Genomic DNA, 21847 nt, shown 5'->3' with positions numbered 1-21847 from the left:
TCAATGTTAAATTTCATAAATAGTTGATATATTGAGTGCTTATAGTAGGATATTGGCTACCTACGTATCTTGATATGAATGCAGCACTAGTGGCAGGGTACCGCCCTATATTGTCTATATACCTCTAAATTCTAACTATAAAGGGTACTAATTTAGTGCATAAGGATTAATGTCTATTTTAGTGTTTGATATCCTTACTATACGAGTATTCAATATCTAAGGTATTTGGTATTTCCATTCTAGCCGCGGCCGGTGTGGATAGAAAAAGAATGTGATCCTTTGTAAATAGTTCGCCGTTGGACGGGATGAGGTATGGAGTACCAACACACGATGTCTCAGCACCAAGTGCACAGACCAAATGTCCATGGCAACCGGCAGATTCGACTCGATTCCTGTACAACCCAGCACTAGAATTCTATTCAATGTGCGGGAAAAAGGAAAGGGCACTAGGGCGCTCAACCATCAAAATAATCCCCGAGTGGCGAGTGCAAACCTGAGATGCTGTACGGGCGCACAATCATTCCACTGCAGCGGGGCCGGGGGACTTACAAGCCGGGGCAGTGTCAAAGCGCAATCCTGTACACCCTTGGCGTAAATCCCTTGCCAGAGGGATTGATTGATGGTAGAAGAGGGTGTGACCGGGCACATTCAAGTGTTACGTACGGGCTCGTTTAATAGAGACGAGGCAACTGGCTCAGTGTAAAACTTGTAGTCGTCGGCCTTATTGATCAGGTTTGACACGATGTTGACATAGAGTTATGAGCAGTGTGATGTTTTGCCGTTCTATTCTGGTCTGTCAAATACGAGAGTCAACAGTGAACTGCGCTGTGGTGAGAAAGTCAACCGGAAAAGGGAGTACCGACATCAGTGTAAGGTGTTAAAAGGCTTACTTACCCTTCTGCTATGGTTGAAGCCTAATAGCCAAAGCTAGAACTATGTGTCACTGTGAGTGGAATTAGCATCCACCCAACCAGCGGGACGGCTTGTCGATGCTTATGCATGATGCAACACCATCAGAGTGCTGGAGAGAGACCTCCCAGAAGGTCTGGAAAGTCATTTTTTTGAGTATCCCTACAAAGTCCTATCCCATCCCAGCAAGCAGTGCCATGGCCCTTTCTTTGTTGTAAACCACACTGAGCTTGTGGAGGCTACATTGTTCTAACTATCATATTGCCAATCTTGGGGATAGAGTCCAGCGAAAAGGTGACAGGAATGTTAGATTGAGAAGCTACGCGGGTACTATACAGAAGATATATCCACATTGAAATATGTCAACTATTGGCGGCCCGAAGCTCTGTGGGACCGCCCCTTGCATATCTCTAGACCAGCCATATAAATAATGTCAAGTCCCTGAAGAAGGGCGGATCTCTTGCATTCCCGTGACCTCAATCTTCCTCAGAAAGTTTCAAACCTAAATGATGCGGCTTTTGCGAAGTCTTATATACAAACACTAAGAAAAAAAAATGCTCACAAGTGCGAACGGGAGCATCGCGGAGATATATGTTCCGGACAAGCTGTTGGCGTCGGTCTCTGCGACAGACGACCAGGATCATTGCAATCACCAAAGGTTTCCCACAGGCGAGTGTGATATTCATGTTCCCAAGAAGAGAGTGTCAATTATAAGCTGGTCAGATCGTGGAGCATATCAGGCCACGACACAATATGGTCGTCCTAACCAGACATTCGCCGCTGAAGGAGGAAGGGAAGATGTATCTCTCGCAGAAAACAGCAAGACGAACGACAATCCATCCAGCCCCTGTACCGGATCGATCTCTCGCAAAGATCCTGTTTACATTTCATACGATGCAGAGTCGTCGCAGGATTTTCAGAGCTGTCAGTATACTCGAGCGTCCCTTCACCCACGCACACACAACAGGTTTAGCTATCGGAACTCGCTCCCGGTAGGCCAATCCCTAAGGAGCACGCCACGCGGCATGCAAAAAGGCAGCATCCGAAGTCTGTACAACAGGGCCTCCCTCATTAAGATCAAGCATCAGCGAAGATACTGGCGTCGGCTGCTATTCGAGTATACAGTATACACGGTCCTCATACTATTCGTATACTTTGTTCTGATCGGTGTACCTCTGTGGAATGGGGCAGTTTGGTGGCTTCACTGGGTCATGCAGAAAAAAACAGTCTTTCAGGGCGGCTGGGCGATTGTCATCGGTCTTCTCGTGTTGTAAGTTTTCCTGAGACGCGAAGGCGCAATTCAATGAACAATGGCTCACAGTCGGACAACGGTAGCTATTCGTATACCCCCCTACTTGCCACATTCGAGGAAACCTCCCCTGGACCAGAGTTCTTCCAACAGCGCCGGATTGCTCCAAACCCCACGGAAACTGCGCTCCTGATCCCCTGTTACAGATCGGCTCCCATCATCGGCAGAACGCTCGAGGCCGCGCTCCAAATCTTCCCGGCGTCGCATATCTATGTTGTTGCCAACGGGAACTCGTCCCAACCGCTAGACAACACCGAGGAGATCTGCCGCAGCTACGGAGTCAATCACATATGGTCACCTGTGGGGTCAAAGATTATTGCGATATTCATCGGTTGCTACGCTGTCAAAGACTTTCGAAACGTCCTCTTGATCGATGACGATTGCATCCTCCCGCCCAACTTCTCCGTGGTCGTGTCCCGCCTCAACGAAGAAGTCCGCTGCATCGGCTACACGATCAAATCCGTCGGACCCGATTCCTCGCGCGGATCGTATTGCCAGCAAGCACAAGACCTCGAGTACAAACTGTCCGGCCTGACCCGGTGCTTTGCGGGGCGCATCGGCAGCGCTACATTCCCCCACGGGGCCATCTCACTGTGGGAACGGACGTTTCTGAAGCGGACCCTCCACAATCATCCCGGCTTTTCCATTAGCGAGGACTGGTTTTTGGGTGATAGCTGTCGGCGCCTAGGGGGCAGGATCCAGATGTGTAGCGCAGTCTTCGTGGAGACCACGACACCCGCCTCTGTGCTGTTTGGCGAAATCGACGAAGACCGAGGCGGATTTGGCGAGCCCACGGTCTTCAAGCAGCGCTTCCTACGGTGGAACTTTTTTGTTGCCAATGGCTTGTGGTATAACCTCTCGTACCTCTTTGCATCGTGGAAGCTGGGTCGGTGGGAATTCGCGACAAAGCTCTTGGTCATTCAAGAGGTATGCACTTTTGATTGATTACGCCGCGCTTGACACGATACTGACTAGACAGATATACGAGACGATTCTGTACATCATCACGCCATTTACCCTGCCAATATCGTTCATTGTACGACCCGAATTCTGTATTGTCCTCATAATGTCGACATTAGGGCTCTATTTACTTCACGTCATTATATTCAACGAGGTCCATTTGCGTCTGAAGAAAGAGCGGATTTGCTGGAAGGTTGTCATTGGGTATTATGTACGCTGCCGTCGCCTTTGCTCGTATATTAGTGTTCTTTGCATGGTACTGACTGGAGAAGATGCCATACAAACTCCTTATGACCTTGACCAACGTCGCCAGCTGTTACTGGTCGCTGGTCAAATATGCCCGATATTTTACCCAACGTCACCCGAAGCTTACTGAGGACCACAAGGCGGTTGGAATGTTGTTGAAATTGGAAGAAATGACGGACAGCCCAGGGGAAATGCCAAAGGGCCTGGGGAGGAGCCTGACCGTGAGAACCGTCGACGTCGATGCTACTGTACATAATAGAGGCCATTTCATTTCCGAGTTGCGAGCAGAGAGATATCCTTCTGTTTGACCTGCTTGCATCCTCGGTCGGTATATATGTCTAGAATACTGAGTAAACCCCTTATAGAATAAGATCGGTTGAAAATAAATCTGATGTCCCACTGCATATACGATCTCCGTACTCAGCGGGTCGAATTCCAGCAAAAGGAGCAGAGTAGGAATAAGCGGGGCTAAGGGGATGAAGTCGAATCAAAAGGAACGCAGCACTTGTGCAAAGAGTAGCAACATTTTCAAGAAAACATTGTGCAGCTCACAGCGCAGTGATTAGATGCGCGAAGAAGATACAAGGACGTCACCGCTCCCATCTAGCCCAGTTCAAGGACAAGGCTCATCAGTTGCGAGAAACATGTTGCTAGCATTTTGGGGATTGTTCTGACCGGTATTGCAGGGATCATGATATACCCAGTTCAAAATCAACGATGTTGAGTGACGATCAATCGATTATCTTCTCCAACATACAAAACCTTCCTTTCAATTCACGATGGCCCTTATGAAATCAAGGGATGTGACCATCCACGGTGTTTCTGGTCTTCAGGAAGTTCCTGGAACATATTAAAAGGTCGAGCCAGAGTTTGGATAGGAAGATGGGGCCGTGGAAGATGGCTATGTACGACGCCTTGCCTTGCGGCGAAACAGAAGCTTAAAGGTTATCATGACAAAACTTACCGTGACTAGGGACTCTTGTACCCCACGGGGACAATGATTGCCCCAAGTATAAACTCTCGCATTTAATGGCAAAGAATTTTTTTTTAAAGTTCATAGCGAGACAGACATTTTCGTGATTACCTGAGGAAGGGGTTCCTCCATACCAACAACAGATTCCTGATTATCTTTTCTGTACACAAGGCATCAGTCCCAGAACCAGGCGTCGGAGTTAGATCAGCTGCTTGTGCCATCGGGCACCTCTTTGTCTAGCAAAGAAGGGCGAGGTGGATCGATACCTTCAGGAAGGTGAGAGCTTCATCCGCCGTGGTTCTGTTAAGGTCGATGATTAACTTATCCAAGCATTATACCGCTTACAACTTGGGCGTACTGGAAAGAGCATGGGCACAACTATCCTGTCCACTGCTGTCTCGCACGCGATGTACTCTCTGTGCCAGCCACTGGTGCAGCTGTTCAACGACTACTCAACAGCGCTAGAGACATCTGCCACTATCGCCGGGGGTCTCTCAACGAAAAGACCATTCAGGACCTGATGATGAATATGTGTTCTCAGAAGTTTACTCTGAACAGTCAGAAATTCAGTCGCCTTTGAGGCTACCGCCAGAGGGAGACATTCGAGTGAGCCGCGAAAAGTAATATGCTCTAAAAGGGGAACCGATTATGAGTTTGACCCATTTAGTTTTGGGGGAGGGGGGTAAATGGAGAGTAGGTTTGCGGTCTTTGAAAATCCTGGGATGCCAAATAAGAGACCAGCGTCGAATGGAATCAGCGATGATACTGTTGAGTCTACGGACCCCGCGTATCTTAGCCTGTCATAATGGGTATGAGAGCGCGATTATCAGTCATACTTAGACACATATTACCTCCTTATGGCTAACAGATCCTGAGTACATTGTTCCATGAGCACTCAATCAGGAGCCATAAACCATACGTGATTACTGCGGTGGTGGGTGTATGTAGATTGCCAAAGCGCATCACATACCAGGATATCAAGGCGTTTAACCATAACAACCATGCCCACTAGTAACGGGCTTACTTTGAAACACAACATAGGAGTCACAAGTGTGCATCTCTTGTTTCTATACGATGACTGAGTCGCTCATGTGGTTTTCCTACTACTTAGTTCTCTCCGTTGGAATGCCCACTCCCCGGACTAACCGTAAAACTTAACAAAGAACCAACGCGTACTCATCTATTACCAGGAAGGGACCGACTAGTCAAGTTGCCACACCTATTAGCGTGTACCTTTTTCGGGGCGCGTGTCCTGGTAAGATGTTGCAGTCACTAACTCGTCCCCTCTGCTGCATATCAAGTTAATTTCGAAGGACGCCAAATTCAACGCAAGTAATTTCAATCATCTTATGCCTGATGGGGAGTAACCTAATCCGTATCTTTGTATTTAGAACACTCCGGCATGTTTGGGGAAAATGAATTCGATGAGACTTCAGAAGAGGTAAGTCTTCAGAGTCACTCCTTTTGCCTCAACAGACAATTGTATGCTTCCACCTGCGAAGAGAGTTGACTTCCTTTAGGGCCCAGGGTCGATCCATAACCGACGGAAAGTAAAGGCGGGTGTATTATGACACTCTGTGGTTCTATTAAGAGCATAATAGCTTTATTGGAAATGATCACATGATGAAGGATTGAAAGACAGCTGATCCTTGTTTGAGAACGAGTCCAGGTGCTCCTGGCCGTGGAATGGTCGGGAGAACTTAAAATTGCGTGTTACATATGCATTGAAGATATTTCGCGCAAAACTGATATTGTCGGTGGTGAAAGCTATTTCCCCTTGATAGTTACGCACGGCCCAAACCCTATGTTGTAGTTCGGCTATAATGATTTTAAAAATGGGTGAGTGCGAATCACGGGGTTGAATAACCACATGCTCTACCGGACAAGTGTCTCTTCGTCGACCTTGATGGGCCAGCGCGAGCGAACCGCAAGCTACAACAGTTGCGATCAACATCAGTAGCCTCAGTTTCGGTTTGGTTCTCCAAGCCGAATCTAGTGAGTACACATTTCCTTAGAGCATTTCGCAATGCAGTCATTTATATGTGATGCTAGAGGAAAAGGATAAAATTTCCCTATCAACGGACCTTTATGCACGCTGCTTCTGGCGCATCCACATGCTCGTTGGTAGCTATTGGGAGCTATCGGCCCAGGAAGACTGGCCATTATAGTCCTTATATCTCGCGCCAACCCTGTCATAAAGTTACATTCGACGTTGTTCAATTGGAGGCACCTCCACATTATAAAAACCCTTTTCATTCCAAAACTTGATGAAGCGCCGCACCATCTCCCCATCCAACTTACGATATGCGATATCTGGCCGATCTCGAAGCGCCTCTTTGGCTTGATCCGCGCGATACCACGGCGAGTACTGACTGCACGTCCAACGCGTCAACGGTCCCAGCACCAGTTCCTGGAAATTGGGGAGCAGCGGCGCCAGGGGGCCATCTGGTCGCTGCTCAGCATCCACCTGCGCGACCCAGTCATCATAGTCGACCAGCCGCACTGGATACCCGGCATCGTTGAGCACCCGACACGTGTCTTCCACTGTGACGGAGTCGACCTGATCTGGAGCAACTAAGCTGTAGGAGCGGCCGAGGTTGGCGTTGTCAGAAGCAATATGTAGCAACGCGTTTACCACGTAGTCCACAGTCACGTACTCCAAGCGTTGAATGAGGCGCGGCCATGTCCCCATCTGGATGCTGCCCACTAGCAGCCGCGACACGAAATCTGAGGGATTGCTGCTGCCCGTGTCCGGGTTCCCAATCACGAAACCCGGTCGGTAAATAGCAATTGGCAGCCCGCGATCGCGCATTCGCCGCACCATCGATTCCGCCGTCCACTGGCTCTGCGCGTATCCTAGGTCATACCGGACTGCTTGGATATGCGGCTGCAACGGTCCGTCCTCGTAGACGGCCTCTGTCCCTAGCGTGCACCCCGTCGTCCCCCACACATCGATTGTCGACATATAGTGGAACGCTTTGTAGCGTCCGGCGGCCACTAATCGGAGCATATTGGAGGTGCCGACGACATTGGGTCTGCGGTGGTCACGGTAGGACTCGCAGAAATTAACCTTTGCGCCGAGGTGGAAGATTACCGACGCCCAATTTGCGAACCACGCGAATTTATCCGCCCCGAGACCCAATGTTCGATCTGAGATATCCCCCTCAATGAAGAGGAGCTTCTGTGTGTACTCGGGGGATGCTGGCCATACGCTGTACCGCTCTAGATTCTGCCGCACGCGCGTCGCTGCCGACACGCCGTCCTTCGATCGCACTAAACATGCTATCTGCTTGACCGTTGGCCGCTTCATCAGCTGGCAGAGCAGGTGCGCGCCCACGAACCCAGTAGCCCCCGTAAGGAACACTCGTCCCTCGTTGGGAGCATCCCAGCAAGGTACGACTTCGATGTCGTCCACCAGGTCGATATCTCCCATCCACGTTTTGCTGTCATCGGGAGCTTTGTGGCGCCCCGGCCGATCAGAATTATCATGTTCGGGCTTGACGAGCTGGACTAGATCTCGCAGCCGTGAGTTTCCAGTAAGATTTTCCATCGTGACTATGCAGTTCAGCTGGTCGTGAATGTGGGCGATCAGCGCTGCAGCTTGGATTGATGTGCCGCCTAGGGCGAAGAAGTCGTCGTCATCTCCTATGTATGGCTTGTTCAGCATTTCGCGCCAGATATTCTGCAGTACTGTCTTGATACTCTTGCCCGTTGTCTGTTTTCCATTTGTTCTTGATTTCCCATACAAGGGCGCATTTGTTTTCGGGCGGTGGCCATTTAGGGTTTGACCGGATCCATTGGTCTGGGTGTTTATCTCCTCCTTGAGCTTTCGAACGCGCCAATTCACCAATTCCAGTCTGTCAACTTTACCGGTAGCTGTGAGAGGGAGCTTGGAGGTGAACTCCACGGCATCCGGGACCATGTATCCTGGCAGTCGCTTTTTAGTCAGGTTCAACAGGTCCTCTGCAGTAGGACTCTTCAAGTCTGGGTCAACCACAACAAAGGCTACGAGTGCTTGCCCGTCGTTCGCAGAGAGAGGCGGCTGTTGTACGACAACAGCACGGTGGATCGCATCAAATGTGTGAAGAGTCCGTTCTATCTCACCCAGCTCGATGCGGAACCCCTTGTGCTTGACCTGGTTATCCTCGCGGCCAACAAAATCCAGAGAGCCGGATTCTGGCAGCCACTCCGCCAAGTCACCGGTTCGATAAAGTCGGACGTTTTCTTTGTCATTCTCGTCTGGCCCACCTGACGTATGCCCTAGGCCACGAAGCTTAACTCGCGGGATGTCGACGAAACGCGCTGCATTCTCCGCATCTAATCCCCAATATCCTGCGCATTGCTGAGGTCCCGCGATACAAATCTCGCCCTGTTGACCGGCTTCTCCAATGGGGTTCTCTTTGTCGAGCAGAAATACCTCCATGTCACCGACAGCTTGGCCGATGCTGATGCGATCCCGTTGTGTGTCTAATACAGTCACTTCGTGCATCGTTGTCAATGTCGTGCATTCCGTAGGCCCGTACGTATTCCACAGATGCTGCGGAGGACCATCACTGACTAGGATTTTCCTCATGGCATGAACGTTTGCCACGTCCCCGGCCGTCAGCACATGGCGCAAAGAGTGAAACGCGGTCGGGGATGCAAAGGCTATGATCTCAAAGAGCGCTGCGGTAATTATAATAACGCTGATGGCTTGGTCCTTCATGAAGGATGACATGCCATTAGGGTCTGTGGCAATATATCGGGGGATAACCACAATCGTGGCGCCGGCGATTAATGTAGCCCAGACCTCAAACAGACTTAGGTCAAATCCGGGGTTATTAAACTCTGCGACCCGGTCTGTATCTTTCAGTGGTGTCACGGGCGTCTGGGTGGCCAGGTGCAAGATCCCTGATGCGAGGATCTGGACCGGCTTCGGTTTGCCAGTTGAGCCGGAAGTAAAGAGAATATGACTTCGATCTGGTGGGGACCTCTCTATTCCTTTTATAGGTGCTGATTCTTCACAACTTCCGATACATATATTGACAGGCTTGAATCCACGTTCCACGAATGCCGATGTAGATATTTCGGGGGTATCCTCGACATCCACTACGACATATTTCACGCCGACATCTTGCATCATGCGTATGATTCGCTGTTCAGGAAGAGACAGAGAAGGCTCCATTGGGACGCAGATTGCCCCAGCCAAGCGAACTGCCAGCTGGGCAACAACTTGCTTAATACCTGGGCCGAGCAAAATACCAATAGTGTCTTCCGTTGAAGTTTTGGTTCGGCTGTCACGAAGGCTGCTTGATAGCCAACTTGCTTCTCTGACAAGCTCGGCGTATGTGAGAGATCTGGTTCCTTCAATGACGGCCAGAGCATCTGGGGTACGCTGAGCATGAGCCAGTATGATATGCTCCATGTTCGATGGACTTGGTCTAGATTGCAATATTCTTGTTTAAAAGTAGAGGCAGTAATGTTGATATCTGTAATCCAAAACTATACTTGGCCACAGAGCATGCGGGCTGTCTTTATATCTGATGTCAATAGACTTATCACTTCATCATGACATATATTGGGTCGTATGATGTAGGTCAAGACGTCAAAACTAACCGCAACTTGTTTTGGACCCGGATCCCCGGATCCCCGGATGTATTCGAGCTTAGAACGCATAGGAAGAGACTTAGAACCTGGAAAACACAAGCATCAAGCCACAACGGATCATGACGTTCCCGGCATAGGAAGCTAGATCTTGACGCAGGCCAAGAACAATATCAATATTTGTCCTAGCAGGCTGATATCTCTCAGGAATGGCTATTTTCAGCGAGCAACGAGCAAACCCAGATGTCCATTGGTGGCTTGTGTTCCAAAGTCTTATAACCGGCGGTACGATATCACCTGGTTGCCGTTGAAGTCATAGATTAGAGAGGAGACCTGGGACTCTGTTTTCAGCAAATGTTTCCCGGCCAGCTCAACTGGACATAGCATGACGTACTTGATCTGACTTGGTATTCTCTATTATTTAGGGCCAGAAGCAAATGCATGCCGTCATTATCTTCCTTTTTGTGTTCATTACTGGATAGGACGGGATTTGAAGTCGGCTGGACTTGTTCGAAGGTGTAATTGGCTCCAATGCCTTTGAGTATCTGCAGCAAACAGAATCTAGCGTAGAAGGGTCTATTTAGCCCCAAAGCTCATGGGTATATCTAGCAAATACAGCCCGAGCGTATAACGTTTTCATTGGAACATAGGCCGGCCTAGCTCTGATTACAGCAAGCTATGAGAGACCAATTATACTTTCAAAAATACTGGTCTGTCCCTTGAGACTATGGCAAAACGCTTTAGGAACTGAAGCTGGTATTTCGAGTTCTTGACCCAGACCATCGACCTTATGTTTAAGGTAACAGGTTTAGGTGGTGCTAGAACCATGTATTCAGGTAAACTATCGAGCTTTTTGTTCATTGGTATGAGCAGGGTTAGATAACGCAAGCAGATGCTCGAGGGACTTACGACCTTTTCGCCATGATGCAACTCCTATATCGTCCTCCATCTACGATTCTGGAAAACTTTAAGTCATTTCGGCATGATGTCAACTCCTACATCGTCACGACGATTATATGTTGACGTATACAAAAGGTAATTCATTTTTGGTGAGCACTGTTGTTCCAACGAAGGCAGATCGGGGAGGATTCACCTACGGTAATTTTTGGACATTAAGCAAAGCTACCATCCTCGCAATTGAATGAAATCAAGGCCTAGACTTACTTTCCCTGGAATAGGGAATAACGCACGGTTAACGGTGCCCTCCAGGGATAGCGAGGTTCTAACCTACTTGTCGCGAAGAGTAGATAATGCCCAAACTTCCTCTCTCCTAACATAAATACGATGTGTTCAGTGGTATACTTTTGCAGATCACTGCTCCTAATTTATTGATCAGGGTGATTGAACACTTACATCAAAATAGAAATAAAGGTGTCAAGAAAAGCAAAATGTCTACAGCTTTGCTCCGCTTACGATCGAGGTGGTTAGTATATTTCTCCCATTCGAACTGAGTGAATCCACATTGCTGATCAATTGGAATGGTTTCAGCTCCTGCATTAATATTCGTCCAATTCAGAGTGTGCCTCTTGTGCGTGAGCTATGGAGAACTGCCATAAGGGAATCTGACACGAGGCCTCCCTCGACTGCAACACAGAGAAAACTCAAGCCAGATTCAAAGGATTTCAATTGTAAGCCATCCGCTAAATTCTCTCAAAGTGCTGCGCCTCCAGTTTCTCATCGTTCAAAGCTCGCATGGACTTCAACAAACAGACCAATGTCTTTGATTACGTTTCTTTCTACTGCGCACATATCGAGTCAAAAAAACAAGACCAGTCGTATCGTTACTTTAAGAACATAAATCGCCTTGCCCAGAGCTTCCCGCAAGCTCACCGGGAGTGCCCGCAGAGCCTCGTGACAGTATGGTGCTCCAATGATTATTTGGGGATGAGTCGAAACCCCGAGGTACTCAATGCCATGTGCGAAACCTTGTTCACGTATGGCTCCGGAGCGGGGGGCACACGGAATATCTCCGGCCATAACCAACACGTGGAGCGAATTGAGACCACACTAGCCGAACTTCATCGCAAAGAAGCAGCTCTGCTTTTCACATCTTGCTACGTGGCAAATGATTCAACCCTCTCAACTCTCGGCTCCAGACTGCCTGGTTGTGTGATATTCTCGGACAGAATGAATCATGCGTCGATGATACAGGGTATTCAACACTCGAAAGCAAAAAAAGTGATTTACAATCACAATGACGTCCAAGATCTAGCAACAAAGCTTGCAACAGTCCCGAAGAATGTTCCCAAGATTATTGCTTTTGAGTCTGTGTATTCAATGAGCGGCACAGTCAGCAACATTGAAGAAATTTGCAACCTCGCCGAGCAATACGGTGCTATCACCTTTCTTGATGAGGCACATGCTGTGGGAATGTATGGCCCCAGTGGTGCCGGTGTAACCGAGCACCTTGACTATGAAGCTCACCTGGCTGGCAATCACCGTGGAACTATAATGGACCGCGTCGATATCATCACAGGGACCTTAGGAAAAGCCTATGGGTGCATTGGGGGCTATATCGCAGGAAAATCTATCTTGATCGATTTCATTCGCTCTCTTGCTCCAGGCTTTATCTTTACCACTACCCTTCCTCCCGCTATCCTAGCGGGAGCCGAAAAATCAATCCAATATCAACGTCAGACCAACGATGATCGAAAACTGCATCAGATACATGTTCGGGCTGTCAAAGAAGGTCTTTGTAATATCGACATTCCAGTGCTCTCTAATTCGTCCCACATGGTACCTATCCTTATCGGCGACGCCGAAGGGGCAAGAAAAGCTTCAGAGACATTACTGGCAAAATGGAAGATTTACGTGCAAGCGATCAATTACCCGTCAGTCCCAACGGGTCAAGAGAGACTGAGAGTCACGCCTACCCCCGGGCATACGAAAAAAATGCAGGACCAATTTTGCACAGCAATCAATGATGTCTGGAATGAACTTGGGTTGAGGCGCACCAGTGACTGGCTTTTGTCAAGCGATTTAGAGAATCCAGAGACAGCAAAGATGGTTGAAAGTTTGGAAACAGAGATAAAACCTTTGTGGTCAGATGAGCTACTGGGCCTCTGATCCAGTTGGAAGCCACTTGGCAGGCAATGAGGAACTTGTTTAATTTTTGAGGGGCCATAAGGCTGGGAAACATGATAATCATGTCGTGCAACAAAAACCTAAGCAAAGAAACATTCAATAGCCGTTATTATTTGTTGGCAGAAGGGGATATACTTAAATAGTCTTCAAAAAAAAGTTTGCGACTGTTCTTTATTGTAGATGAAACGAATCTTTGCATTTCTCGTAGCTGTAATGGCCGTTTGAGTAATGAATAACCTGTCATTGGCCTGCAGCTGAATAATGCGGTTAGTCATTCCTGCAAACAAAAATCTTATCGCTACACATTTGCTGTCCTACGTCCTAGAACCCTGGACATACCCCTTCTTCGCCTCCCCTCCGCCGTCAGGATACCAATTGTACCCATCAAACGGAAGGAACATTCCTCTTTCTTCATTATGCCAGACCCGATTTGCATGGATTATATCATTGATGACGTGAGAGACTGACGTGAAGGTGTTGAGCGAGGAACGGCCCATGGACGGCCATTCCTTGGAAGGAGTGTGTTTCTAGGTTGTCATTGACTAGCTCGTTGGAATAGCTCATTGGCCAAATGGTGGTGATAACATGTGATAGAGAAGAACCTAGTCCTCAGGGATTTAGCCAGACATCGAAGAAATGTAGACCATGACGACACATGAAGACATGTCCCACCTGTGCCCGTTTTAGATTTCCTATTTTTCCTGCAGACAGAGCCAAATAATGCCAATTCCCATCGGATTTATCAACCTGATTTCTTTCGTTCTGAGTTCAATTTCTTCGCTAACGGGCATCCTAGCCTCAAGCTGTATTTTCGCGTTACGAAATTAAGCCAATACAATGGGCAATAATACCAGTCAACCTGCTTCTCCTTGTGGCCCTAAACCTGACCAGCAGTTATCGAAACCAAGAAAAAGAATCGTTATCGCGATGACTGGTGCAACTGGTGCGATTCTAGGCATACATATGCTGATCGCTCTTCGTATGCTTAATGTTGAAACGCATCTTGTCACCAGCAAATGGGCGGAGGCCACCTGCAAACACGAAACGGACTACAATCCATCTAATATACGCGGCCTAGCGGACTTCGCGTACAGAAACAGCGATATGGCGGCTTCCATTGCAAGCGGCTCTTTTCGGTCAGACGGTATGATCATCATTCCCTGTAGCATGAAGACCCTTGCGGCCGTTAGCTGTGGTTTTGACGATGACCTGATCTCCCGAACTGCGGATGTCATGCTAAAGGAGCGCCGTAAGCTGGTCCTCGTGGTTCGAGAAACGCCCCTCAACACTATTCACCTGCGCAATATGCTCTCTGTGAGTGAAAGTGGAGGCATCATTTTCCCGCCAGTTCCAGCATTCTATACACACCCAGCGCAATTGTTAGATGTTGTGGATCATTTAATCGGACGTGTATTGGATCTATTCGATCTGGACACAGGGAATGTCAAGCGTTGGCAAGGATTCGTTGAAGCTAGATGACCTATACATGCAGGTGGCAAAGACGAGACCCCAGATATACTTGTAGGTAGCAATATATGACATCATGGATGCCGCAAGCGGCACAGATGTGAAGGATATAAACCACTAGTTCCATGGACATTATTCTCGCTTAGACAACTCGTCTCTGCTGTTGCCGTGAATCGTAGAAACGTCCTTCCCAGCTGCCATTTGGTATCATCTAGCTATCATCATGCCTCAATCTCATACCAATAGCCAAGACCTCCCTCATATGAACTTTCGCTGCTTTGTGGATGCGTTGAGAGAGGACGACGACTTGGCGGAAATTGAGATGGAGGTTGACCCGATCTTGGAAGTTGGTGCGATCATCAGGAAAGTGTGCGAGACAAATGACAAGGCACCGCTGTTGAAAAGGCCTAAGGGAAAAGACGGTCACCTATTCCAGATCCTCGGGGCGCCCACCTCGCTCCGTTCTAATCCTGAACAACGATTTGGTCGTCTTGCTCGCCATTTAGGGCTAGCACCAACTTCCACCATGAAGGAAATTGTGCATAAGATCTTGTCCGCCAGAAACCTCAGAGCAATCCCACCCAACATTATCTGTACTGGACCTTGCAAAGAAAACGTGTTGAATGAAGGCCAGTTCGATCTCAATGCCCTTCCAGCACCACTCCTGCATAGTGCTGATGGTGGCAAGTACATCCAAACATTCGGAATGCACATCCTGAATTCTCCAGATGGAACATGGACCAATTGGTCAATTTCAAGGGCATTGGTTTCAGACCGAAATCACCTGACCATCAATGCTGTCAAGCCCCAGCATATTTGGCAACTACATGAGCTCTGGAAGGTGGAAGGGAAGTACATGCCCTGGGCATTGGCTTTTGGGGTTCCCCCTTCTGCTATAATGGCCTCCAGCATGCCTCTTCCGGATTATTTCAGTGAGGCTGGCTATGTTGGGGCGCTGACAGGCTTTGGAATTGACATGGTCAGGTGTGAGACCAATGACCTACTAGTCCCGGCCACTTCCGAGATCGTTTTTGAGGGAATCATTTCCCCGGATGAGACCTTACCAGAGGGACCATTTGGCGAAATGCATGGGTATGCCCCCAATGTCTCACCAGAGATATGGACTACGGTTTAATAAACGTTTGACATTACAGATATGTTTTCCCCGAAGATTGTCAGAGTGGTCTTAAAGCTCGGGTAGATACCATTACCTTTCGGAACAACGCCATCATGCCAGTGTCTTGCCCAGGGAGACTCACCGATGAGACAGTGAGACCAGCAAGCTTTCTATCATCCGAAGCTCGGTAGACTAACAGATCCAGCATACTATGATTGGACCGCTCACCGCGGCGGAGATTCAACAGCTTTGCCAAACAAATGGCCTCCCCGTACGGGAGGCAATGATATTGTTCGAGTCTCAGGTGACTTGGGCAGCTCTTCAAATAGATACGTCGCGACTGCGCTCTATGAGAACGACATCGGAGAGTTTCTCGAGACGCATAGGAGACTTGGTGTTCAGACACAAAGTCGGCCTGATCATACATCGTCTGATTCTAGTCGGAGAGGATATAGATGTGTACGACTTCAAAGATGTCATGTGGGCATTCTCAACACGCTGTCGCCCTAACATGGATGAGTACTTCTATGAAGATTGTCCTGGATTTTCCCTGATACCCTACATGAAACATGGAAACGGGGATTCTCAGAGAGGTGGTAAAGTAGTGTCTGATGCTCTGATGCCCAGCGAGTACGTCACAGGCTGCGACTGGGAGGTAGCCGATTTCGCCCATTCTTACCCTGAGGATGTCAAAGCCAATGTCAAACGAATATGGGGGCCGGTTGGACGTAATGGCTAGTCCCACCACGGGTACATAGGTCTGCCAGAAACTTGAGACACGCCTCTATTCGAGATTTACTTGTAAAGACGATATTGATTGATGATATCTCTTCATTTATCCTCTAGCCTCTAGACCATTCACATAAGAGAGCTGTAGGCTCCTAGCTAACTTGATACACTTTCAATATCGTAGCCTGTTCCCGCTATCAATTGCGTTTTCCCGTCCAAATCAATGTTATACGCTTCTTTCCCTCTTCATAATAATATTCTCTAGTTGTTCAAGTCTTGCATTAACTCGCGTTCTATCGCGGTGGGAGAAGGAGAAACCCGCGTAGCAGCTAGGGTTACCTTATCTAACCAACTAATGGGCTAGTTTAGTTAATAAAGTGGCTCTGGCCTTAACCCTACAATACTTTGGCCATCTTTACTGTAAATGGCCCTTTACTTTCGTCAGCGCATCGAGTGGTAACGTACAGCTGTCAAATCATAGGTCACACCGGAGATCACATTCTTTGCTCCCTGGATCAGTGTAAAGATTGCGTCCAGCATATGCTACCATCCGCCACTTTTCTTGTCCAAACATCGATGCTGAGAGTGAGCTCGCTAGTCGATAATCTCTAGATTGTCATTGATTACTTTACCATGGCCCATCACGGGAACATTTGCCCACCATGGGCTAATGTGCTTCGTAATAAAATGGTTTTACCGCATCTCCACAACGACGGAGTACACAGGTCATGTGCCCCTTGCCAGAAGCCACGCGCCCGCCCCACAGGTCTTGGCGACACAACGAGGCGTCTAACCTTTTAAATACTGTTACCCATACAATGAAATTCGTTTTCATTTCCTCTTCTTCATATGTCTGTCTCCCAACAATTTTCCAACTGCCTACCAACTACTTTTAAAGCACTTTAGAATTAGTTTGTTGAAAGTATAGGTTTTTATTATGGATTCTGAGACTTTCCTTACAAATTCGGATGATAAGAGGGATAACATTGCTATTAAGGAAAATAATGAGCAAACTGAAGATATGAGAATACTAAGTTTATTTTTAAGTATTTATTAACCAGTTCTTAATTACTTAGAATCCTACTGCGCTTATTTAACTAATAAATATAAAATTAAATCTACTTCAAATATTATATCTTGAATATATAAATGACCTACCTGAATATCTAAGGACTGATTTGAATGGATATTCTTATGTTATTGCTGTCAATGGCCGATCACAAGAGAAAGCGGAATATTTAATTCAGGATATAAGTACTTCACAAGTGGTTTTTAAGTGATTTTTAACTACTTATTTACTACTTAGTACTAGATACAATATTCTCAAGCAAGTGCCTGTGGGGCAAAAAAGAATATTAACTCAATATTTCTGAACTGCTCTATTAAAAAGTGGATGTGGAAATGCTCTGGGACTTTAATATATGAATATTTAAAGCCAGATCTTTGTATATTATATTATACCTATATAGATGAGACAATATAGACATAAATATAGGATATTTAGAAGAATATTAATCTTATTGAAAATGATATTCATGTTACGCCTGGGTATTCGGGCAAGAGCTCTATGAGTGTTAGCTGCCTTGCGTTGCGATACTACTTTACCTAAGTAGTGAACCCGAAGTGATTCCAATATAATCCTGTCCAGGATCCAACAGTATGACCTAATCCGAGGTCCAGGGATGTACAACAATGTTACGCGAATAGCTCAAGTCCAAAAGGCCAGGCCTACTAAGTACGTATACTCAGTAGTTAAGGAAGTGCGAACGAGTCGATTACTAACTTGATACCAAAGATGTATCCTAAGTAACAATTGTAATTGATCATGAAGAACTAAACTAAGTACATGAATGAGTGTTCTTATATATCCATCTTTGGGGTGTAGTGGTAACTGGGTTGGTATACCAGTGGTATATGCGTGGTATACGGTATACTGATTTGTATACTATTTGGTGATCGGTTGTATACCATTTAGCGCGTCACGTGATGTCAGCTGTTTGGTCTGACATAAATAGCGTGGTGGGTGTTCCTTGACTCTGGTGTCACCTCAGCCTATCATTCTGCCTTGATTCTCCGCCTCTGATAAGGGCGCTAGACAAGGGTCTGTAACAATTCAGAAGTAAAATATATACAGTTAAGTACTTTCTAACTACTTTATAAGTACTTTCTAAGTATTTAAAAATATAGTCTTTACCACTTAAAAAAAAAATTCTTTCAGAAAGGGTATACTTGTCTTAAAATATTGCTAATATATATATCTGAGTTTAAGTGTCATTTTTATCCTGTAAGTAGTTTATAATCACTTAGTAAATACTTACTAACTAGATTTGAGAATATAAATAATAACTATTATCCCTATATTAGATATATATGTTAATTGCAGCTCAGGGAGCCGCAGGTAGTAGGGGAATAGCGTGCTACGGCGCCGCAGGTGGCAGGAGCAGAGGACTGGGTTTCTATTGAACGATCTACTACCATATACAGAGGTTGATCACTGGTTTCTGAAGCCATTGGGATGCGGTAAAGATTTTACTGCAATAGATAGCACATAATCTGTATGTGCTACTATATTACCCACAGGCGCTATAAGATGCGCCTAACATTACTTCTCTCTCTCAGAAAGCCCTGGCCTCAGGGCTTTGTAGGTGCTCATTTATACAAGTGTAGAATCCTGGCTTATGCAGGATTAGTTACAGGCGCGTGGTATAGGTATTTAGTGATTCTGAGCAGTGTATAATTTCATGCTTGGGAATAGCCTTATATTTTTTATTTCAGGAAGTATAGGGGTGTTAGTTATATTATATAGGGTCTGATCCCAATTCCTGCTGTATACTCTATAGTATAAAATGCTCAGTTTTATTTACTTACTTGATATCAGGTAATGATATTATATTATAATTATATTATACTATTTACTAATTCTGTTATCTAGGCACTGCTTATATTAGATATTATTTACTATATAGTAATTTCTTATATACTGTTTCTTATTTCTTTTCTTAATTACTAATCTTTTCTATATCTATAGTAAATGTCTTGTTTTCTGTACTATACTATATATTTAGATTATTCTGATTATAGTATCCTATTCTGCTTATTATATTATCTATATCTTATAATTTTAAGATCTCCTGAGCTATTAGATATAGTGCTATTATATCTATTATTCTGTTAATAATTATATTCTATATTAAGCTCTTTCTCACTTTCTTTTTAGCTTTATTTATAGACTTATATATATACTGATTTCACTAGTATATTTAATAGATAGCCAAATATTAATCTGCTACTGCTTATATACTCTACTATGCTAATAGATATAAGAAAAAGAACTATATCTATTATCTATATTACTAGCAGGCTTTAGTCTCTACTATATCTTTTTCTATATCTTCTTCTATATCTTCTTCTTTTAGAGACTTTTTATCAAGTCTGTTTTCAGTTCTCTCTTTAGAGAAAGTAGTTATACTACTGGATTCTCTTAGCAGGGATAATATTATGCTTTTAGCTTTTTTAAGTAGAAAAGATCTCTTATTCTCTCTCTCTTTAGAAGATAAGGTCTTCTTATCTTCAGAAGATAATATAGATATTTCCTTACCTAAAAATAGTAAAGAGTAGTATTTATAGTGTCTCTAGCACTATAGTTCAGCTCTATTAGGGATAAGTATTGCCTATATAATCTATAAGAATTATTATGTCTATTTCTATTATATAAATAATTATTACTATTATATACCGGCAAGTGATATCTCCTGATCTCTAATACTGGATTATACTGATATATACAGTAGGTACTTACTGAGGCTATTATACAGGCAGACATAGTATTAGTAATATATCACTGCTTTAAGCAGTCTTTGTCTACTGTTATAATAAAGAAGGCTCTTAAAGCTGCAGTTCATGCCCTTAATACTACTGTTTATTCTATATATATAGTATCTGGTACAGCCCGCCGCGGCAGTAGTAGTCTAGATTTAGGATTACTGGCTTCTTCCACTCTATTCCCTATAAGTCCCTACTCTCTCTACCAGTATATACTAGATATATTTATTTCTCTCTTCAAGTAAGTCCTCTTCTGCCAAGCAGACTCCGCTGGAGCTGACCTGCAGATATAGGGAATAGAGTATTTTTGTTTTTTGATTAGGATAGTTAGGATGCGGCCTTTAGATATTTCTATAGTTTATTTTTTTTTTTTTTAATATAATTTATTTCTGCTGCTTGGTAAACTACATCCGTGTTGTCATTATTTTATAGGTCTCTTATAGATATCAGCACTCTAGGTACAGTCAGTCTTTTCTTTCTTATACTAATATTTATTAAACACTTGAGTTTCTTATATATATTCTAATAGTTTCCAGATATTATCTATAGATATATATCTTATCTATTAGACTAGATATAGCATTTCACTATATTAGATATATTTTTCTGCTAAGATATATTCTATCTCCTATTTTTTCTCTCTATTAATTAGAATAGATAATGGCTGTATCTTCTGATCTTTCTGTTAATAATATAGCTTTAATAATAAGATATAGAAAACTAAGTATAAGTAATAGTATTATAGCAGTAGTCTTAGTTTATAAGACTATATTTTTTATATATTAATAATTATAAACAGTCTTAACTAATAGTAATCTAATTTAATATTTAATTATATAGTAGAGATATTCTTTATCTATACTAGTACTTTATCTTCTATCTTAAACTATATATCTATATAATATTTATTATACTGGATTACTATTATAGTTTTAGATTTCTTAAGTATATTCTTTACTATATTATATATTTACTAGAGTTTATTAACTCTCTCTTTTACTTCTAGAGCTTTTATATATAATAGTCTATTATTAATATTAATCCACAGATTTAGTATAAAATCTATTAATATATAGAAAGATATTATCTTAGTAATACTATAAATTATAGTATTATATATATACTGCGCTGCTGGTAGTCAGCAGGCCCAGTTATTCTAAAGAAAATTATAATATATATATAGATAATATTCTAGTATTTAATTCTGATACTTAGTTTATCTATTTATTTATAGATAGAATATAGTAGATAGTTTCTACTTTATTTCTAAATAATTATATAGCGCTATCTAATAGTGGCTAATAAATACTATATCTCTATTAGTTACCAGATATTGCAGGTTCCTAAATATAGGGACTATTATAGTATATATTAATTTTATAAGATATAGTATATTAATATCTTTACTATATAGAATATAGATAGTATACTTAATTAGTATATCTATTATAATTAATAATATATTATAAATCTTTCTCTACTACTTACTAGAAAATAATTCTATAATAAAATCTATAGTTATGATATTTCCAGGCCTTATAGAGATTAGAAGCAGAGCTAATTTTCTATAAGATATATATCTATATATTTTAATATATTAATAGATATTATATATTTTTATATATTCTTTTATATTAGTATATATATT

At 44.2% G+C, this 21847-nt stretch overlaps 6 protein-coding genes across 6 annotated transcripts; 5 read left to right on the top strand and 1 right to left on the bottom strand.

Moving 5' to 3' along the window:
- Nucleotides 1–1463: 1463 nt before the first annotated feature.
- On the top strand, nucleotides 1464–3732 carry BDW43DRAFT_322961 (glycosyltransferase family 2 protein; the record flags this gene model as incomplete). Its single annotated transcript, XM_032049649.1, has 4 exons — nucleotides 1464–2179; nucleotides 2245–3145; nucleotides 3198–3389; nucleotides 3451–3732. The coding sequence occupies 4 exons, from the start codon at nucleotides 1464–1466 to the stop codon at nucleotides 3730–3732; spliced, it is 2091 nt and encodes a 696-aa protein (XP_031895236.1).
- A 2778-nt stretch (nucleotides 3733–6510) lies between these two features.
- Nucleotides 6511–9801, bottom strand: BDW43DRAFT_322959 (non-ribosomal peptide synthetase; the record flags this gene model as incomplete). Its single annotated transcript, XM_032049648.1, has 1 exon — nucleotides 6511–9801. One exon carries the CDS (start codon nucleotides 9799–9801, stop codon nucleotides 6598–6600), a length of 3204 nt encoding a protein of 1067 aa, XP_031895235.1. The 3' UTR covers nucleotides 6511–6597.
- Nucleotides 9802–11121: 1320 nt separating this feature from the next.
- Nucleotides 11122–13046, top strand: BDW43DRAFT_303888 (pyridoxal phosphate-dependent transferase; the record flags this gene model as incomplete). The annotated part of the gene is made up of 3 exons (XM_032045498.1): nucleotides 11122–11199; nucleotides 11401–11608; nucleotides 11668–13046. The coding sequence occupies 3 exons, from the start codon at nucleotides 11122–11124 to the stop codon at nucleotides 13044–13046; spliced, it is 1665 nt and encodes a 554-aa protein (XP_031895234.1).
- A 545-nt stretch (nucleotides 13047–13591) lies between these two features.
- BDW43DRAFT_322952 (UbiX family flavin prenyltransferase) lies at nucleotides 13592–14543 on the top strand (the record flags this gene model as incomplete). Its single annotated transcript, XM_032049647.1, has 1 exon — nucleotides 13592–14543. The coding sequence occupies exon 1, from the start codon at nucleotides 13902–13904 to the stop codon at nucleotides 14541–14543; it is 642 nt and encodes a 213-aa protein (XP_031895233.1). The 5' UTR covers nucleotides 13592–13901.
- Nucleotides 14544–14793: 250 nt separating this feature from the next.
- On the top strand, nucleotides 14794–16387 carry BDW43DRAFT_303886 (UbiD family decarboxylase; the record flags this gene model as incomplete). The annotated part of the gene is made up of 3 exons (XM_032045497.1): nucleotides 14794–15623; nucleotides 15686–15800; nucleotides 15854–16387. The coding sequence occupies 3 exons, from the start codon at nucleotides 14794–14796 to the stop codon at nucleotides 16385–16387; spliced, it is 1479 nt and encodes a 492-aa protein (XP_031895232.1).
- A 2388-nt stretch (nucleotides 16388–18775) lies between these two features.
- On the top strand, nucleotides 18776–19162 carry BDW43DRAFT_291308 (uncharacterized protein; the record flags this gene model as incomplete). The annotated part of the gene is made up of 1 exon (XM_032043597.1): nucleotides 18776–19162. A coding segment is annotated over one exon (189 nt), but the record flags the coding sequence as incomplete, so codon positions are not given.
- Between the last annotated feature and the right edge of the window lie 2685 nt (nucleotides 19163–21847).

The sequence above is a fragment of the Aspergillus alliaceus genome, assembly GCF_009176365.1.
Source record: "Aspergillus alliaceus strain CBS 536.65 unplaced genomic scaffold BDW43scaffold_65, whole genome shotgun sequence".
NCBI classification, from domain to species: domain Eukaryota; kingdom Fungi; phylum Ascomycota; class Eurotiomycetes; order Eurotiales; family Aspergillaceae; genus Aspergillus; species Aspergillus alliaceus.
The sequence above is the reverse complement of the archived record's forward strand: the minus strand, read 5'-3'. Positions and strand labels throughout refer to the sequence as shown.